The 20,862-nt window shown below is 42.7% G+C and overlaps 1 protein-coding gene and 1 long non-coding RNA gene across 12 annotated transcripts in view; one reads left to right on the forward strand and one right to left on the reverse strand.

Annotated features, from left to right (window-relative positions):
* Positions 1–20,862, forward strand: part of Foxp1 (forkhead box P1) — a 425,908-nt gene that overhangs the window by 381,706 nt on the left and 23,340 nt on the right. For all 10 annotated transcript variants that reach the window (XM_017796949.2, XM_008828278.3, XM_017796947.2 and 7 more), the window contains 2 exons: positions 1,498–1,585; positions 14,680–14,763. In XM_017796949.2, coding sequence (XP_017652438.1) covers positions 1,498–1,585; positions 14,680–14,763 — 172 coding nt within the window. The remainder of the gene's footprint in view (positions 1–1,497; positions 1,586–14,679; positions 14,764–20,862) is intronic.
* On the reverse strand, positions 3,644–9,059 carry LOC115069471. 2 transcript variants are annotated; one of them, XR_003848740.1, is made up of 4 exons: positions 9,003–9,059; positions 8,531–8,682; positions 7,013–7,117; positions 3,644–3,887 (listed from the first exon to the last, which is right to left on the reverse strand). It is a non-coding gene; the product is annotated as an uncharacterized LOC115069471 (long non-coding RNA). The 2 variants fall into 2 exon arrangements; XR_003848739.1 differs by having other exon boundaries at positions 8,531–9,032.

Consider the following 20,862-nt stretch of genomic DNA (forward strand, 5'->3'; position numbering starts at 1 on the left):
GCCCCCCCCTCTCCCCCCCCCAAAATAAACATCTTTTGTATTTTTTAAGGGATTGAGCAATCCCCCATTTAAGCACCTGAACTCAGCCAGCTTCTCAATGACAACATGCTTTTGAAAAGCAAGTTGTAAAATAGGATTCACCCCAGGTGAGTGAACAGCTGCTTGAAACTGCTTAGCTCGGGCTTCCTTATGTGGTCTTATATGGTTTGCTCATTTACTCTTTAAACAGAATAGACTATAGACATTATTTTGGACTAAGACTGGAGGTAATACCTATTCACCATAGTGTATCCTTGCCCTTTTTTTTGAGGAGGAGTGGGTATAAGATGTTTAATAAGTATAAAATCAGAAGAATGTATATGCATTTTGATTTTAAGGTAAAAGTCATTATAACCAGTTTTAGACCATGAACTAAGCATATTGCAAGTATTTCTGAGTGACAACAGAGTGAGGCTTGATTTTACCTAGTTAAGTGCTGAAGGTGAACATTTGACTTCATTTTAAAAAAGAAAATCGGCTCTCCCTCTTAATGTTGTTATCAAAGTATTACAGTAGTTTTTAATCTTAAACCCAAATTGTGTTTGGCCTAAATTTCATGATAATCTTAATAGAATTTAAGCGCTCTCTCTCTCTCTCTCTCTCTCTCTCTCTCTCTCTCTCTCTCCATGCACACCACCCCCCCCCTTCTCTCCCTAATGAAAAAGGATTGAGTAACACGGGTCCATGAATTTTTATTTTTGAGATTTTAGGCAGTGATTCAACCCTCTGATTACTAGAGTTCCTGCATATGTTAGAACTGATTGAAATTTCAGTGTGTTAGCCTTTTCTCTGTTGGAAAGTCTAATAAATACTGAAAGGACCACAAGACAGGCATACTCAGCATGGGGCCCCAAATCATCCTTACCCCAGATAGCCAAACCATGGGCAATCAAGGCGCCCAGGCAGTGTTTCCCTTTTAAACGGCTGTCTGCATTTCCCCCTCTGTGGTACTGACCCTGCATGTATAGGTTCAGGTTTCCAGTGTTTGAACTTTCTTCCCTTTGTCCTTTCTATTTTCACATGAATGAGAATGCATATTCCCTATAAGGAGTTGTCATCAGTCCTGGAGCACCAGTTCATTTCTGTTCAGGTCCATACAAATTATGATCGCAACGCCTGGAAGGCCTTGTCTCAGGTTTCTACCCACTGAGGTGGTCTTGAAATGCTGCCCCAATTTAGTCTCACTTTTCAAAATTACGAGTAAATGGTTCTCTCCAGATGGTTAGCACAACTTCTCCCTGGAAAATGTTTACTTTGGTGATGACAATATGCCGGGTTCTGTGGGATGCTGATGGTGTAAAGGTGGCAGAGGTGAGAAAGACTGGCCACGCCCTCCTACCAGAGTGCCCGTCCTGGGAACCGGACTCCCTGCCTAGCTTGTCCTTAAATGTCCTGGTAACTTATATTTTCCTTTTTGTTACTCCACTTCACTTAATGGTTTTCTATGTATTGTTGCAGACATCTCAACAGTGAGCATGCGCTGGACGATAGAAGTACAGCTCAATGTAGAGTACAAATGCAGGTTGTACAGCAGTTAGAGCTACAGGTAAAGCCGCGTTTATTTCTAATATTACCTCAGTACCCCTCACCTTCCACATCTCTGTAGCATCCTGTATAATGACTTCCTGTGTGCACATTCTCAAATGGAAATTCCACAGTCTGTTGTCCGATTAATTTTATTATTTCATTACTCTTTGGGGACGCTCAGCCTCAGTTCAGTCTTTGGGACTGATGTGCAAATGTTTCAAGATTCTAAGCAGCATTGTGTGCAGCCAGGTGTCAGTTGCTACCTGATTTTTCTCTCCTCTTCCCTCTCCTCCCTCCCCGCCCCTCCCCTCCCCTCCTCTCTTCTCTTTTCCTCCCTCTCTGCCTCCTGTGTCCTCCAACCCTTGCTCCCCACCCCAACCCTTCTTTCTTCTCCATTAAATTTTCTGGTTATCTGCTGTTAGTGCACATCCCAGAAACTGCTACTGTTACTGGAGTGGAGCTAGGAGGAGCAGAGGGGGAATGAGAATGAAAGCATGTGTATGTTTGGACAGAGAATGAGTGTGAGATCAAGATGGGATAAGTGAGTACACAAAGACACAGTAGAGGCTAGGAATTAGTCTCTATGTGGCCTTGCCCCCTCCCCCCATCACTGAGAATAACCAAGTTCACTGCATAGATCCACACATGTATTCATATATAATGCATATAATGTGCATGCATGTTGCTATATCTATAACATGGCATTCGGAAATGTGTTTGTCTATGTGGAATATATTCTGTGACTAGAGAGAGTAAATTTGTGCAGGTTTTCCTGGAGAATCTCAATTGAGAGAGCTGGGGACATTTTTAATGTGAGTTCAACTTCTGGGTGGAACTTGTTGATGAACCACCATGTTTTAACAGTAATCCCCTTCTTGGTGTAATTAATAGAAAATTAGTTTCTGAAAGTAAAAATTGGGTCAGAAATGGAGATTATTAAAATGTACAGTTGCAAAAGCCTGACCCCACAAACCCCATTTATGCAACTGAGTTCCAGAATGCTTTTGAGTGCCTGATGACTGGGCCGTGTCTTCCTCTGGCTGGTTCAGTGTAGGCAAGAGGTTAGCCGATGAGGGGAAATTAAAACAATGTTGTACATTATACTGGTACCAGCCATCGGAAAACCTATTTTGTATGCAAGACAGCAATGCTGAGATATATGGAGAGCCCTAGGCTAAGTACAGAAGATAATTACATTTGGAATTTTACTGAGTTAAGTCATTTACAGCTTCAAATAGTTGCAGAGAAAAATCAGCCCAAACACTCAAACTTTTTGTTGTGCCTTTTCAGTGCAGAAAGGGTTTTTTAAAAATTAGTTATCATCCTATCTGACATACTGCAATTCTGGAAGGATTTTTTTTTTTTTTTTCTCAAAAGTTACTTTCTCAAGCAAGTTAATATTTTCCATTCAGGCCGCAAATATAAACTCATTAGAACAGTAAGATGCTTGTACAAGCATTGTGCATGTCATAAAATTCCCTCAATTTTGATACCAGGCTTTGGAAGCATGTTTAACATGAGCATATGTGTGGAGACACTAAAAAGAACAGTAGACTTAGCCCATGCCCCAAAATTCATTTAAAACCCAGTAAGCATTTGCAGAAGTAGATTCCACAAAATGAACACTTTAATTCTTACTACCCAAACACCTGTATGTTTATTGGTGGGTGTATTTTTTAAGAGATGCATGTGACTCAAATTTATTTGACATAAAGTTAAATTCTCTTGACAGGCTTAAATAAGTTGTCAGCGTTGTCAGTTTGCCCAGGTATTTCCTCCAGTCCGTATGGCTGAGCACTGGGCCGTTGTTAATTACTTAGGAGCTGAGTATCTATCTACCTTTTTAATCTTTGCTCACTCTTTACAAAGAAGGTCAGGAGAATTAACAGAGTAAGTCCATTGGTCTAGTCAAGCAGTTATCTCCCAGCAGCTCCCCTGATGATTTTTGGTGGGTGTGGCCCAAAAGAAATATAAATGTATAAGAGGAACATTGGACTGTTTGCAGATTTTGTGTGTTCTTAGATTTAGCTTCGTCATTCAGCCTTAACCCAAAGGCACATTTTTCAGGGGATGATAAAAAACAGTTGATCTAGCTGGAAGTCAGTGATGTTGTACAGTTATCTGGGATGTTGATTTAATGTGGTTTTTTGTTAGTTTGTTTGAATTTTTTTTTTTTTTCTTGAGAGTTAACTTGAAATGGGAGAAAGGACAGGCTGATTCTGCTGGTTCTGTTTCTTCTCATCTTGAGACATTGATGTAACTGCTGACATGGTACTTCTTAGAAGTTAGCAATCTGTACACGTCAAGCATGACCTCATATTCTGAGAAAGAGTTTTAAGTGATTGGGGACAAGAAAGAGAAATGCTTCATGAGAGGTGAAAATTGCATGGAGTTCACCTTTTACTGTCTCTACATAAAGTTGTATTGAAACACAGATAGACCAATGCCCATTTACTGATGACCCATGATTGTATGTACTCTACAGCAGGAGAGTCTGGTAACTAACTGTACTAGATCCCCTATGGCCTACAAAGCTGAAAATATTTACTAGATGGCCAAGCAGCCTCTGGTCAAGGGGATAAAAATATTACCCATATTAGCCACATATCCCCTCCGGTTGCTGGCTGTCTAAACTTCTGCTTGCCCTTTGTAACTCTTCCTTCTTAGCCATGGTGTGTAAAACCTGCAGTTCCCAGACTAGTCAGTTCATCCTTGTAGCAGGTTCATAGGACAAATGCTCTCCTACCTTGACAGTCATGAAAAATGACTCAAGGACACTGGTTTATTTGTTCATCTCCTATTCATTTGCTGAACATTACCAAGAACCTGTTTGGAAGCTCTGTAGAACAGTAGTGATTGGAAGGGGTAAGGCTGCCCTGCTGGTTTTTAGATTCTACAAGGAAAATTGGACTATAAAATAGATGACAAATGGGACTGGAGAGATGGCTCAGCAATTAAGAGCATTCACTGCTCTTGCAGAGGATCCAGGTTCTAATCCCAGCACCATATGGCAGTTTACCACTACCTGAAACTCCAGTTTCAGGGGTCTGATGCCCTCTTTTGGCCTCTGCAGGATCCTGTACACTCATGGCACACATAAACTCATGTAGGCACACATATAAACACATATATTTTTTAAAACCTTTAAAAAAAATAGATGACAAGTGGACACTCGCTGGTTCTTGACAGGAATAGAAAGTTCCTTAAAGAGGGTTCCAGTACTAGAAAGGAGCCAGACAAAACCAAACATTACGTAGTAGTTATTATTCAATCAGACAAAAAAAGGTCAACAGTTTATAGTTTGCTTTGTGTCTGTAGTGCTGGGGATTGAACTCAGGGTACTACATAGCCTAGTCAAATGCTCTATCACTGAATTGCATCCCTAGCCCTAGTTTTTAGTGTTTAAAACAGCCCTTGCTCTGAGAGTTCAGAGCAGCTTTTCCCAAAGACCAGATGAAACCGTGTTGGGTTGAAAGTCTAGCACTTTGGGGCACTTTGGGGACAAGGAACAGTTGTGCTTAAAGCTATATTCCTTGTTGGCTTCCTGTTTCTCTAAAGTTTAGCATTTCTTTGTCTTTTTGTCATTATACATACCTGTGTTGGAAATGTACTTTGTTACTTTGTTATGTTTTGAGTTGGGGGCATGGTCTTGCTGTATAGTCCAGGCTGGCCCTGACCTCACTGTGGTCTTACTGCCTCAGCCTCCTGAATCTTGTGATTATAGGCATGCCCCACCACACTTAGCTTGGAAATGTCCCTTTAACTCCCAGTCATGGGGTCACCACCTGAGGTAATGGGGCAGGCAGGTGCCTGCAGTGTAAAACTGCTTTGGGGAGAGAAACAGCCAGCCTCTGTGTTGCTATTTCTTGTGAGCACAGTCTCCCACTCTCCACCTCGGACTGGGGTACCACCTGCTCTAGAATAGCTATACTATGACCAACCCAACAATGAGTTCTTTCCTCTTAAAGATGCATTTCACAATCCATGGAATACCTGAACCTTGATGGTTCTCAAAGTTTATTATAAAATGGCTATCATTAACTTAAGTTTGAGAAATGTTGTAGCACCACACCAAAGAACAGCTAAGGTCTGAACAGTCCCCCAAAGGGTGATGACTACATTAGACTTGCAAATCTTCTGTAGCCTGTCACTGGACTTACTGGCTTTGTGTTGGTAGAGATAGAGGCACACTTTTGCCCCCATTGCAAGAATAAACACAGTGAGCTCACACTGAATCTTAGAGGATGCCTGGATAGCAGCCCCTTTTGTCTAAATTAGTTGATAATAAAAGACTGTAGGAAAATTGGAAGGGTGAGTCAGATCAGGAAGGGACTAAAGGGAGTGGAACCCACTCAAGTGGTGCCCTCTGTGCCTGTGCGGCACCCTTACATCAGAGCCCTAGGGACATACTCTGACCTGGAACAGAAGGCTCTTGTGCATCTTTTCTATCCCTGATGGCTTCCTAAAGCATTGAACCACTGAGATCTTTAGGAAATAGTGACTGGAGACGTTCCTAGGGCTGTCGATGCAATACTCCACCAGAATCAAATGGCGAAGCTTTTAGACCCTCGTGGTCAGATTCCAGACAGGCAGAAATCAAGATGATGGGTGATGGTGTCTCACTCAGACCATCTCATCAGCTCTGTGCAGGAGATCCCTATGTAGGGTAATATGTCTGGATTCATACATATTTTTATGTCCAAATTTTCAAGGACATATCAATTCCAAAAGCAAGGGAGGTGTGTTATTTTTGAAATTTTTGTTGGCAAGTATGAAAGTACATAGTGAGCATTTTCTTTGCACTGCTGAGGAGAGTTGGTTAACTGCATTCGAAAGTTGCTTTTGAACTGGTTGGTCTCACTGAGGGGGAAGAGAGCCAAAAAGTTCTGGGTGGATATTCTGAGCCTTTTTGAACATTTCTTAGTTCACTTTGTTAATAAAAAGCCAGTTAAAATTTCTTGATATTTTTATCAGTGGAGTAGATGGGGGCCAACTCCAGCTACTATCCAGGGGCCCAATGTTTTGAATCCTAAGATGTCAGATGAGCTCTCTATAGTATAGATATAGGTATATAACAGCAAAAGTGGCAGGTATCAAGGAAGTCATTTGGGTCAAGGCCATGATTTTTTTTTTTTTTGAGGTAATGAAATTTTTTTAATTATTTCATCTGTTAAATATTCTCTTTGATTAGATTTTTCTGAATTGATGTATGAAAAGACGAGCTGGATTTGCAGGGGTAAAGGGTTCCCCACCAATATACAGGGTCATATAGTCTTTCTCCACCATACCCCCACTAGGACCCTGGCACCTAGCTCAGGAACTAGGACTGTGTTGGGAGTCAGGATCGCCATGTGGCACAGCCAGAAGAGCCAAGAGCCTGTGGGAGAGCTCAGCATCCACTGTCCTCCAGGCATGGGCTGAGGGGTGTAGATTTATATTATCTTACCTGTGTGAACCAGGTGGGGACACGAGTGTCAGCACTTTCAGCCTTCAAGGTATGGATGAGATAACAGTAAAAAGTAGAGGGGGGTGGGCGGTGTCTTAATTCCACCTTGGGAGAAGGGAAACACTTGTTTATAGACAAGAAGCACATCTGGCAGCATTGAGCTCTCTTAGGAAGGCAGACATGAACGGCATGAGCACATTTTCTTGAGCACATAGATTGGTTTTATCACAAGACATTGCCAGATTATTCACTTTATCCCCTTCCATAGATCATGTCTTTTGAATGAAAGCAAAATCTAGTTTGGAGATGCTGCATTTTCATCATGCACCAGAGGGATGGGGTTTCAGAAGAGGCTTCCTCCATCCCCTCAGATCCTTATGTTGATACCGAAAGCATATGAGCGCTGGGAGTGTAGCTCCGTTGGTAGAATGCTTGCCTCACATGCATAAAGCCCTGAGTTCAATCCCAGTAACCCCATTCCCCAAAATGAAAGGAGGCAACTAAACTGAGGTCAGTTTGCCTCCATTTGAGATACTGGATTACAGGGGTATGTTAGTTTTTTTTCATGCACACAGTCACCACTTACCATGTATTGACTATAGTTGATGCACCGGATAGAGAAAAACCAAGGGCCCCTGCAGTGTCATGCAGTCTGGTAATCTGGTGTGCTGCTAATAACTCAGCAGCCACTTTCTAAGGAAAGTGTTATTCAGGGAACAGTGTTATTCAGGGAACAGTGGCACAGACTGTTGGCAAGGAGGTTCCAGTCCAGGGCAGCCACTTAGGAATGTGCCCAGATTACAGGGAGAAGGAGATGGAGGGTCAGAAGAATGCTTCATCTAGCTATTCAATACCAAATAGAGCGATCAGCCATCTCAGCGGGCTCCCCAGAGTTTGAAGAAATTTCCAGAACCTAGGAGCTCCAGTTTAGAAACTCCTAGGCAAACTAGAATGAACTGGACAGTCCACTGACTGTGGGAAGGATGTGTGAACCATTCCATCCATGCTCTGCTTATAAGAGGTTCATAGAGAGGCCCCCAAATCACTTGAGTGACTATTCATTGCATGGAAGTCACTGTCCTGGGGGCTTTGCATTCAAAATTTATCAGATCCCTCTGGTTGTAGCTGCTAACCTCTTCCCTTGATTCGCAGAGTCACTTTTAAACAGAAAAGTGTAAGGCATGGATATCAAGTCTGTAGGTTATATCTGAGCATGTTTTGTGTAATGTTTCTCCTTGATTCTTTAAAGGTGATTCTCAGTGTGTGAGGATCATAGCCATCATTGGCCTCTGAGAGTGAAAGAGCATTTTCATTGTCCATCCTCCAGATAAGGACACAGATTATTTAGAAGGTCAGGTTAACCTGTCTCAGACCAGTGATGAATGGTCAGAAAAAAAACCTAAGAGCCCCCCGAACCCCCCACAGCCGTAGCATGATCACCCAAACTCCTTTTATTGCTGGTGCTGCCTGTAGTCTTGCCCAAAGGGTCCTCCTGGCCCAATGGAGTTCTGAACTTACCTTCACCCAGGTACCTTTTGATGGTTTTCAAATACGGCCTGTGGGGCTATCTCCCTGCTCACTTTCTGGAGCCAGCTTCCAAGCCATCCTTCCCAGTGACTCTGGGATCAGTCCGAAGTTTTGTAGCTCATCCCCACCAGGAACTGTAAGCTCTAGGAAATGTCAGCAGGGAGAAAAGTGCACAAGTTTCAGTAGCGGGGGAGACATTAATCCTAACACAAATCAATTATGGTATGGGCTTTGCATGTGATTACTCCGCCATTAGCAGGGCTATTTGTAATCACACCAGCTTCCTAGACTTCGGCAAATATATTATCTGTAATTCATCCCCCTTTGGCCCTGTCTAACCCCATTCATGGCTATGCTCAGGACATTTCCTCACAGCAGTGGCCCCACAGAACCTCTTGCCTCTCCCCAAGCAAGCTCAGAGTGTGTCAGGGACAGTGAGGGCCCAGCAGCCTCTAACAGCCACCTCTTTTAGACTGGAGCCAGGGAAAGCAAGAGGGAGCGTCTGGGTTTCTCACTTCCACGTCCTTCTTTGAAAATCAAGACACTGATTTTTCATAATTTAAAATCCTGCCCAACTCTGGGAGCATTAGAATTCCTAGACTATGACTGAGTATTAGTGTGCGTCTGCTTTAAATGTCAAGAGAGTCTTTAATAATAACATGTAAGGAATGTTAAGATGGTGACAGAACACAATAAAAGGAGGGAAATTCTTCAGTTGGGGTGAAATGAGCCGTGGATCGCCCACCACCTGAACGCAGTAGTCAGTGGTAAAGAAATCTTTACAAGTTTTCCCAGTGCTGAATACAGCATATGAGTGGCTATAGACTGGGTCCAGAGTTACTATTTGGTAACTGACCAGGTCAGTAGAAGAGTGTGAGCTGTTCTCCTTCCACTGGCTGCTGCATAGGGTACGTGACTTTTATTTCCAACCCTGGGGGTGTGAATTTGTTCTGCTTTGGTCGTGTGCATGTTAGATGCGCTCTGCATCTGGTTATGTCAAGTCCCCTGTTGGATCATTAATGCATAAGAACTTCCTGAAGAAACACAGACAGCCACCGTTGAAGGCATTATCAGCCCACAGCAGAGTGGTATCTCCCAGACTCGCTTTCACGTGGATGCTCGTGGTCCTTAGGAAAACTCTGACTCCCAGATCCCTCCTGTAGAGCGGTAACTTTGGGAGGCCTGACTGAAACCTCCGGTAGTTTAGTATTGATCATCTTGGGTGCCTGTTGATGCTCTCAATCCCAGGTCCTTTTATGAGTAGGAGTGTTTTGCTTGCATATAAGTATACTCATGCTTGCACTGCCTGCAGAGGCCAGAAGAGGGTGTTGGATTCCCTAGAACTGGAGTTATGAACTATTGTAACCTGCTACGTGGGTGCTGGGAACTACGTGGGTCCTCTGAAAGAGGAGTAAATGCTCTTAATCAGAGAGTCATCTCTCTAGCACCATAAAAATTATTTTTGAGACGCCTTCTTGTATCCCAGGCTTGCCTAAAACTCATTATGTAGCTGATGAAGACCTTAAACTGGTGATCCCCTGCCTCCATCTCCCTAATGCTAGGATTACAGGTGTGTGCCACTGTACCTTGTTAATGAGGTATTGGGGATTGAACCTAGGGCCTTGTGACTTCTAGGCAAGCATTCTACCAACTGAGATCCATCTCTAGCCTCCTAACTCCTTTTTCAGGTCTCTGTGTAGGGACAGGACAGAAGATCTTTGGTGTATAGTATGATTGTCCCAAGTGAGGTTTAACATCAGACTATTGTGAGAAAGTCAGGTTAAGTATCATCAACTAGGATCCTAGGGTCAGGTGTGGTGGTACATGCCTTTTATCCCAGCACTTAGGAGGCAGAGGCAGATAAATCTCTGGGAGTTTGTGGCCAGCCTGGGCTATATAGTGAGTTCCAGGCCAGCCAGAGCTGCACAGTGAGACCTTGTCTCAATAAACAAACAAAAAACCAAAACCCCGAGGAGCCTGGTCTTCTCTCCCTTCTTGGCTCTACAGCCTTATAGGGATTTGTCCTATGTGCTTTGTTTCCCCAACTACAGAGCATTAGAATAGGTCTAGAGGACATGAGAGAACTACAGCAATCTTTATTTCTATTACAGCAGATGAGTGACTTGCCCCTTCTTACCTGTCCCTAATAATTGCAGCAGTTTTACATGTACAAACTCATTCAGTCTGGTGGAGTCTTTTTTTATTTATTTTTTTCCTGATTCCCAAGAACTGCCAGATTGGCCTTGGCCTTAAAATGGTTGGTCTTCCTGACAGCATTTAGAAGGAAGATGTTAAATGAACTCCAAGCCCTATTTCCTTTTCACTGATAAAAGAATACATGGGATCTCCTTGGGTTTCGTCTCTGAAGATGTTAAGTGGAATCTTCTAGCCTTTGGCAGTTGTCAGTAGCATAGAGCGAGAAGTACACAGGTTCTGAGCTTTCACAACCTCACCTGTCTAAGCTCAGTTTGAGGCTTGGCTAATAGAAAGAGAGGAAGGAGGTCAGCCAGAGGGGGAACAAACGTTTGCCCAGGATGAGAGGAAAATACAGTCAGAACCAAAGATAAATCCATCAGAAGTGAGCTTCACCTTTCCTGTGCTTTGGGGTCTGTACCATTCATAAAACATGGAAATTATTTCTCTCCCCACTCGGCCTCATTGCTGAGTCTGTGTGGATCCAGATTCCAAACATATACTCAGCCAGTCTAGACTAGGCCAGTTTAATTTCTTTTTAAATATTCCTTAATCTCCATGAAGCCTTCATTAGTCTCTGCACTGAGCTTGTTCTGTTCAGAACTCATGTTCAGAACAGTCTTTGAGAGTTCAAGATGATTATTTCATATTTAGGAGGAGACAGAAAATGCTCAAAAGGACTACATACAGTGCTCAGAGCCACTAGGTCAGAATTTGAACACAGCACAGTAGGATAATGTATCTGTCCATATCCGTCTCCACTTCCATCCTGCCATCTTTCAAAAGAGGGTTGGAGCCAGTAAGGTGACTCAGCAGGTGAGGGTGCTTGCTGCCAAGCCTAACAACCTTAGTTCAATGCCTGGACGCCATATAGGAGGAGAGAACTGATTCCTGCCATCTGTCCTCCATGTGCCACTGCACACGCATGCTCACATACATACACACACAATAATTAATTTTCTAGAAAATAGTCATTTGGGCTGGAGAGATGGTTTGGGCTCAGTGGCTCAAAGCACTGGTTGTTCTTGCAGACAACCCAAGTTTGGTTCCCAGCACCCACATGGTGGCTATCAACCATCTGTAACTCCAGTTCCAGAACACCTGACACACTCTTCTGGCCTCTGTGGGCATTGTGTGACACAGGTACACAACACACAGGCAAAAACATAGACATAAATTAAAACAATATTTTTAAAGGGTCATTATGAACTTCCTAATTAAAATGGTCACTGCGCAAGAGCTCCCTTTCATAGGAACCTGTCATCTGTCTTTATGCCACTCATCCTTTGCCCATTAAGAAAACTTTAGAGAACAGTTCTCTCTTGATATCACAGCATTTTTTTTTTAATTTGCCAACAAAATTTTTACTTTAGGGGGAGGGAGCTTTTTGAGACAGGGTCTCCCTGTAACCCCAGATGGAACTCGCTTTGGAGTCCAGGCGGGCACATGCCTTTCTCAACCTTCTTTTCTTGGCTTTTGTGAATTTCACAGTTGAAAACTGCTAGGGGTACACTTGCTATTTATAAGATGTTTGTATTCTCATAAGAATGAAAGGATTAGGGCTGGAGATATGGCTCAATGGTTAAGAGCATTGTCTGCTCTTGCAGAGAGCCTGGGTTCTGTTACCAGCACCCACATGGCAGCTACCATCCATCCCTAACTCTGGTTCCAGGGAATCCAGTGCTCTCTTCTGACCTCCATGGGCATTGCACAAAACAGGTGCACTTACACACATGCAGGCAGTACACTCATACACATAAAATAAAAATAGTAAATTAAAAAATAAAGAATGAAATGATGCTGGGAAAATTGATGGGCTCACGAGTTCACTGGAAATGTTCCCAGTGTCAGCGAGCTTCAGGGTGCAGATGTGGCCTGTATACTGTGGGTATGCTTGTCACATACTGTTTGTGCATTTGCTGGTAGAAGGACAGACATGGATGGATATGGGAAGACTGTCCCTCTTGATGGAGATTTTAGATTTTCCCTTTTAGCACACTTCTTATGATTGCTACATCAGAAATATTTACCCCCAAATTAAGCCATAATTCATATTCAATAGACTCTTTAGTAAATATCACCTCCTCCCCTTTCATTTGTGTTCAACATGGCAGACTACTTCTTATTTTTAAAAAGAGTGGCATGCATGCCTTAATTCCTTTCTGCCTCACAACAATTTTTTAAATAAACTTTTTTTAAAGGCATCACAGAGTATTTTGGTTTTAACATCAAAAATCTTAGGATACTTAATGTAGAAAACGAATAACCATAGAAAAATGCTATTCCCAACAATTTAATTGTTCTATCTGAGCCACTTTGAAAACCCAAATTCCTTTAGCATTATGTGTTCAGAGAATCTTAGTTTGGCAGTTCAATAGCATACGGAGGAACAGAGGACGAATAACATAAAGTGGCTCCTAATATGGTATCATTTTCATTTCCTGTTTGTTGAAAGATAAATGCTAATACTGTAAGGCTCCCCCCACCCCCCGCCTCCTCCTCCTAATTTATTCCTCCCTGAACCACAAGGGAATAAAAAGAAAGAAAAACTCAAATGTGATATGGCTCGCGCAACTGAGTCAGCCAGTGAGGACAAGCTGTAAGCTTGTTTTATTCTGCCATCGGAGACACTCTGCTTCTCTACCTCCCCCAATTCCCGACCCCTACCTCCCAAAAGTAACTTTGTTTAAAATGTGGAGTATGTTCAATTTTGGCATAGTTTTACATTTCCAAAATGTTTTCTAAAGATTTAAAGTAAACTGAGTGGCATGGAAGAGCGAGTTGCCCACCCTTGCTCCTAAGACATTATTTTGGACAAATCTATTAAGCTATTAAAGTGCCGAAGTATATATATTCCTTCCCCTCCTGCTTCTACATCTTCCACCAGTGCTACATCTGTTCCCTCAACTGTATTTAGTTTTGGAGGCCGTATTACCCACTATCTTTACAAATAGTAAAATTTTCTTGTAATAACAGTTTTCACTGTATTTAAACCATCCAAAGGAAGCCTAAAGGTTGTAGCATCCAGTAGTACATTACTACATGAGCGCACTGTGTGCAACAAATTAGAAACATCCTTGACATCAGAAAATAGCTTTTTATGGAGTAAAGATACTGGCATTAAGGCTGGAGAGATGGCTCAGTGGTTAAGGACACTGGTTGTTCTTGCAGAAGACCTGGTTTGAATCCCAGCACCCACATGGCAGCTAACAACTGTCCGTAACTCCAGTCCCAGGGTATCCAACGGCCTCTTCTGTCCTCTGCGGGTATTACAGGACATGGGTGCACTTACCTACTTGCAGGCAATACATGCATACACATAAAATAAAAATAACAAATAAAATATTTTTAATAAAAGATATTGGGATTACTAAGAGAGCGCATGGGGAAAGCTCACTCAGATGTTGAATACTGGAAGGACAGAGCTTATTGTTCACCTAAAGATGGGAACTTGTGTGTCCCAGTGTCCCTGCCTCTCTCTGCTAATGCCCCCAGGCAGCACTGCTAAGAAAGTCTCAGCTAACTTTTCACAAATGTATCTGTGTGTCTGGGAGTTTATCCACAACCACCACAACAGATGAGTTTATGAGTGTGAGCTAGCTGCTCTTCTTCCTGTGGCCTCCTCATGAATCAGCCTGGCTAATGGGCATGATTCACGTTTGTCTTTGAGCTGTCCATGTTCCCTACAACTCCTTGGTGCCAGCAGGTCTAGAATGTTCCAGTTAAAGTCTAATGCACCTTGTGTTGAGAAATCTCACACCGATACTTCAAGTTACTTGGATTTTGGCAGGAGTCCTATAAATTTCAAAGATGATGAAGCAATAAAAATGATTCTGTCATATGCTGTAGTGCCGTGGTTACTTGGAGTATCATATAAGTTGGGGTGTTTGTTAAAATAGTCATGCATCTGTATCCAAAGGAATAACAAAGTCTTTTCTTCCCACCAGCTTGCAAAAGACAAAGAGCGCCTGCAAGCCATGATGACCCACCTGCATGTGAAGTCTACAGAACCCAAAGCCGCCCCTCAGCCCGTAAGTACTGCTCCCCTGCAGGGGCACGAATTAAACAAACTGCTAGTCTTTTTCTGCCTCCCACCTCAGAGACTGGGAGAAGAATGGCCCCTGAGGGGAGATGTGAGTGTCAAAGACCTTCGTTTACCTCACTCTGGTTTCCTTTCATAGTGAAGGCGAGGTGCTAGGTTTGTGGGAAGAACCAAGATGGAGCAGACATGGTACTAGACCCACAAGGTCTAAGCAATGATAGCGGTACTCAAATCCTTTCAGAGAACACCCTGGGAAAAGGAATTTATTGTTATGGTAGGAACACCGAGGAGGTAGCCAGACCATTAAGCAGCAGGAGAAAGCAGCTTTTTAATCTGGGTCTACTGGGGGACAGTGGCATGTGAGAAGAGAAGCATAAAATCACCGTGCCTGATTGTAACAGGAAAAAGAAAGGGAACACACTGTGAGAAGCCAGATTACAGCGACCATGGAATGTTTCCTAAGGACCCTGAAGTGGAAATGACTTTCCCAGGGAGAAAACTGGACACAGTATACTGAGATTACGTCTGATTTTCAGGAGGTTCCTGATGCTTGCCTTGTTCCATTTAACTGGGCCTTGAAGCTTGTCACTCCAGCACAGGCAGTTAAGAGCTCAACAGAGGTTTGGTATCTAAGCCAAGCATCCTTCCTTGGACCTCGTTCTTTGTCTTAAACAGATATCTTTCAGCAGTGGTATCATTCACATCCTTCATTTCTAGAAAGCTCCTCCTAGCTGTAGCTGATTATTCAAAATGGAGGCAGTGCCTTGCTTCCTGATTTTAAGATTTGTAAAATTTAAAGGTACACTGCCTTTATTTGATTTTGCGGGGAGTCACTGTGTGAAAATTAATTGAGCGTTGACAATCTATAGTTAGCAGCAGCAATTTTAATCAACACGCAATGGTGCAGCGTAATGGCAAAGTATTGGTTTATCTGTTTTGACTGGTTTTTTTCTATAAATAAAGCAAACATACACCCCTATATGTATGATGTATGGTGATAGAAATAAAACGGAGTCAGACTATTAACCCAGCAAATATGGTAGCCTGCCAAGATGCAGTTGGCAGACAGAATTAATGTCTGAAGCAGAACACATTACTGAGATACAGGACATAAAATCATTAAACACCCCATGCATCCATTTTTACTAGGAAAGAATCTTTAGTTTCCATGTATTTCATAGTAAATGGCTGCAGGACTGGAGGAGTAGGCTACCAAAAGAGAAGGGGAGGGGGTGGGCATGGAGAACCAAAGCCATTCGGTGCTGTTCCCACCTGTCCCTTCTTTTCAGAAGCACACCGGGAAAAACATGAACCTAGCTGAGCACACTCGTGCTATCCTGAAATCATTTGACTGGCTTCCAGAAGAGTCATGGCCAGTGGCACATATGGGGTGGCCACCGTGGACCTCTCTGGAAGTCATCAGATGGCTTTAGTGAATACTTTCTTCTGGGTCTGAATCTACACCTAGCAACAAGGGAGAGAATGAGTTTACCCCTCTTCCTCCATGGATTAAAACCAGCAATGATAGAATCATTGCATGCAGTGCTCTAATAACCGCCTTGTTTTGGATCAAGGAGGAGGAGGAATCCACATAAAGAGATGGAACTGCAGAGCCCTGTAGGGTGCTCAGCAGGTGATGGGGCTGGGGGCTTGCCTGGAGCACCATATATGTAGGCCCACATGAGCACAAGAGGACCCTTGAGAGTCTCCATGTGGACCAGTGCTAAGCAGCCGATAAACAAGAGAAAAACAACTGGGTAGGGGTGCGGGGGGGGCACTGAACAGTGAAGGAAGGTTTGTCTTGATTAGTATTGAAAAAAATGTTTTACATTCCAGAAAATTATAACTTTGAAGGGGACCTCCTACTAAATTTATTTTTAACTGCTCTATTGAAAATTCTCTACCACTAGTCAACATTATCTCTTAGTAGCTCAGCACAGTATTTCTTTATTAAAAGAAATAGGCACGAATATTTTTGACTGAAAAATTAATAGCTTTTGAATTCATACACAGCAGGTTTTCTTTTGCAAAGAAGTCCAATATCGCTGCACAGCACTTCTATAACCATTTATTTAGAGTCCAAGTCAAACCTTTGACAGCTAGAGCAGCGCTACAAGCCAATATAAAGGACTCCAAGATGTAAACCAACAATAGGCTGTCTGTGTGAGGTTTGCCATTGTCAAATACATAGATTGTTTGGATTAGTTTATGTAAATGTACTGTTGTATTACCCTTTGAAAAAAAAAAGATCACATTTGTGTATGAAAAGTGGTTCCCCTCACAGGCAGCATTATAAATTCCTTACCCTTTAACTTACATGTAAGAAGTAAAAATTGGTGCCTGACAAGTAGATATTGTGTGACACTCTGTTGTCGGAGTGAACCTGCCTTCTATTCATTTATTGGAAAATAGAAAATTTTATTATAGATACCATCTTATAAATCAGGAATTATTAAAATATGTATAGGTGAGGCATTGGAAAATTAATTATAAAAGATAGACGTGTAATGTTTTGCATAAATTTTCATGTCCTTGCCAAAAAAAGAAAGCCCCGTGCATTTTTCAGACCCTTGATGGTTTCAACTTTAGGGACTCAGAGCTATCTGGTGACTGATCCTAGTGTTCAAAATATTCCCTACAGCCTGTAATTCATTTATTCCACCCTAAGCAATAGAATGGCGGGTGTGTTTGAATGAGTATCCTTTTAGAGCCTGTGCTTTGAAACAAGTAGTCACTGAGTTTCAAATCTAACCCTAGATGGGGACTTTCATGTTATAACCTTGCCAGTAAGTTTATGAAGTTGTTTCTTTTTCCATTTCTGTTTAAAAGGAACTTTGTGTTTATTTAAAAATTCTTAGTCACTAAGTGATAGAATGCTTTGCTGTAAATGTTGCTCTTCACTAAATGCCATTTGGGTGGTAAGTGTCTTTTGTTGTATCCAGTGGTCCGCCCTGTCCCCACTTCATCCCCTCTGAGAGCTGCCAACACGTTCTCAGATGGTTCTTACGTCAGCTCAGAGATGCATTTTCTGGATCCCAGTATGGGGCTCATCTTGAGAAGTGGATAGTTACAGGATGTGCTCATTCCCGGGACAGTGCCCCAGGACATGGATCGAGGCTCTGAGCTCCACCCACACTGAACAGGAAGTTTAGGGCAGATGGGAACAGCATATCCCAGGCTTCCTGTCCTGCCTACCCCTTAGGTAGCATGTCTTCCTGCAGGCCATCCTATCTAAAAAGACTTTTCAGAATTGGATGCAGTGGGCAGGTTGTATTTGGAAAATGAATTCCTGAGTTCAGAGATCAAAGTAGTCCATTAGGGAATACTTAGTGACCATGGCTACATACTGAATATGGTCAAATAAGGAAGGACCTGTCCTTGCCATGGAGATGTGGAATGAAGTACCAAATAATCACACACATACACACTTGCCCATATGTGCTGTTGTTGCATGGAGAATGCTGTATGTGACTAGGACAAGTGACTGCTGTTGAGGACAACTTGTGGAAGTAATGACACATCAGATGAAACCTGAAAGATGATGAGTTCTACAAGGAGGATGTCAACTTGTAGGCTCTTGCTCAAGTGAAAAGTAGATACACAGAATTCTGTGTGAGGATGGACTCTGGGAGAGGAATGTGTGGGATTAGGCTCTTTAAGGAGAAAGTAAAGAAGTAACCATCCCCACAGTTCTCTCATTAGGGACAGGCACTGCGTGCAAAGACATAGAGAGAACTTACCAGAAGTTACCAGCTGCAAGTTCTAAAGCTGGCTGTTGTTGCCTCTGTATACGATAGCCAAATTCATTGTAGTTCAAGACTTAAATGATTCTTCTGTTTCCCGAGGAAAGAGAAGTAACAGCAAAAAGGAGGAACTGGTCTGCTATTCCTTTGTTCCAAACCCAGTTCCAGTCCCAGAGCGAACAACATAATATCATGTCTGTACTTAACTCCATGAAGAACTGGCTGAGATTGATCTTAGGAAAAAGAATGTAACTCAACACAAAACGATAACAAAATGGAACATGTCTGTGTTAGGACTTTATTAAGTTGTCAATGATTTCTTAAAGGGCCATTTTGCTTTGGTGATGCATGGAGCATATGGCGGGAAATCCCATTTTTAACAGGAGAGACATCTTTGCTGCAGGGATTCCTGCACTTGTGAGAACCACTCCCCAGCCTGGAGAAACCACATTCTTTCAGATTTGGTGGGCAAGTAATTACAGTGTAGGTAGTAGAGCCTACTTTATGAAAATATCGTTAACACATTTGGAATGAAATGCACCTTTAGATTTTTCTTTTTGCGCATTTTCTTTGACTAACCATAGCAATTAGGACTGTTTTGAAATAGCTCTTAGCCCCTACAAAAACAAAATGCCCTCCCCCACCACCCACCCCTTTGAAAAATGAGCCTGTGAACACTTGGAGGGATGGACGATCAGGTATGGGCTGCAGGGACCTTACTTTGGAGTTGCAGCAGCAATATCAGGCTGTCATAAAAAGGAATTCTCAAGTTCAGCACATGAAAGCTGTTTTATAGACTGAATTTTCATTAAGTCCCCCTTCTTCCCTCAGCTCAGGTTTGTTGTTCGTGGCCCTGCCAGGAGTAGTACCTCTCAGTCTCTGGTATAAGCCAGGCCCCATCAGTGAGCAGAATCCTTCCAAAAGGCCTCCGGCTGGTACCCACTGTCCGGCTCTCTGTCCATGGAGTCTGCACTCAGTAATTCATAACCACAAAGGCCGTCTAGCCTCTGAACACTACAGCTGGGGCAGGACCCTGAGCCTCTCAGGCCATTCCAACCGACAGCAGAAAAACCAGTTCTGTGAGCCCCAAAGTTCCTACTGTGCAGTTGGCCTCTGGGGTTTTGGTTTCAGGTTTGTCTTTTGTTCTCAGAATCTGTTTTCATGAGAAGCAAGAGCACAAACAAAAACAAAAATGGGTTCTTGTGGGAATATTCCCAAACAAGTCTGTTTCTGTCTGGGGTTTGCATCAGCCGTTTGTTTATTTTTTTAAAAATGCCAGTGACTCATCGCCTTTACACGGGAGGGGGAGGATGCTGCCGGAAAAACTAAAGATTGAGTTTTGTTTTTTAAAAAGGACAAAGTACAATATTAGATCACTGATAGAGTTGGGATGGCTTCAGTGGCAAAAGATTCCAGGAAAGTCCTTCTGGAACCAAACTGAGGAAGAATGATGCTTGAGAACACAGTTATTTGCATTTTTATTTTAAAAAAATAAAACCCTCCAGCAACTTTAAGTGACATAAGAATTTTGCTCCTGGCCAGAGTTTGAAGGAGATTATCTTCGCTGAAATCATCCCTTCAGTGGAAACTTGCCACAGAGAAAAATATCAGCGTTACTAACTTTTCTAATCATAGCAACCTCTTCTTAAATAGAAAATGAACACAATGAGAAAACTGGGCTTTCCATCTGGAAAAGGAACCCTCCCAGTCCAATCCCTTCCTGCTCTGTGCCCCGGAAAAGAAAATTCTCTTAGAACCTCCACTTCACTTACAAATACAAAGCATAGATGCTTTCCTTCCTCACTGATATTAAGATTTAATAGATTACAGTTAAGATGAGTATTGTAAGACAGCAGCAAAACCCACACCATTCTGTTTGCTCTTTAGTTATCTGTGAGTGTGTGTGTGTGTGTGTGTGTGTGTGTGTGTGTGTGTGTGTGTGTGTGTGTGTGGGCCAGAGGGTGACATCAGGTGTCTCTCAGGTGTCTTCCTTGGTCCCTCTCCACATTATTTTGAGGCAGGGTCTCTCACTGAACCTGAAGCTCAGTGATTCTGCTTGGCTGACTGACCAGCAAGGCCCAGGAATCTTCCTGTCTCTGCCTTCCTAGCTCTGAGACTACAGATGTACGCCATCACACCTGTGGATGCTGGGGATATGAGCTGAAGTCATCCATGCTTGTGTGGCAAGCTCTTTACTGACTGAACCATCTCTCCAACTCCCCAGTTTGCTCTTGGAAGCCTGTTGTGGCTCATTATTTTGTTTTCAACATTTCCTTTTGAAAGACCTTCATTTTAAGAGATTTTTTGTGAATACAGTGTGTTTTGAATCCATCGTGGTGCGCTAC

Source organism: Nannospalax galili, unplaced genomic scaffold (assembly GCF_000622305.1).
Source record: "Nannospalax galili isolate Female #2095 unplaced genomic scaffold, S.galili_v1.0 scaffold1013, whole genome shotgun sequence".
Classification (NCBI taxonomy): Eukaryota; Metazoa; Chordata; class Mammalia; order Rodentia; family Spalacidae; genus Nannospalax; species Nannospalax galili.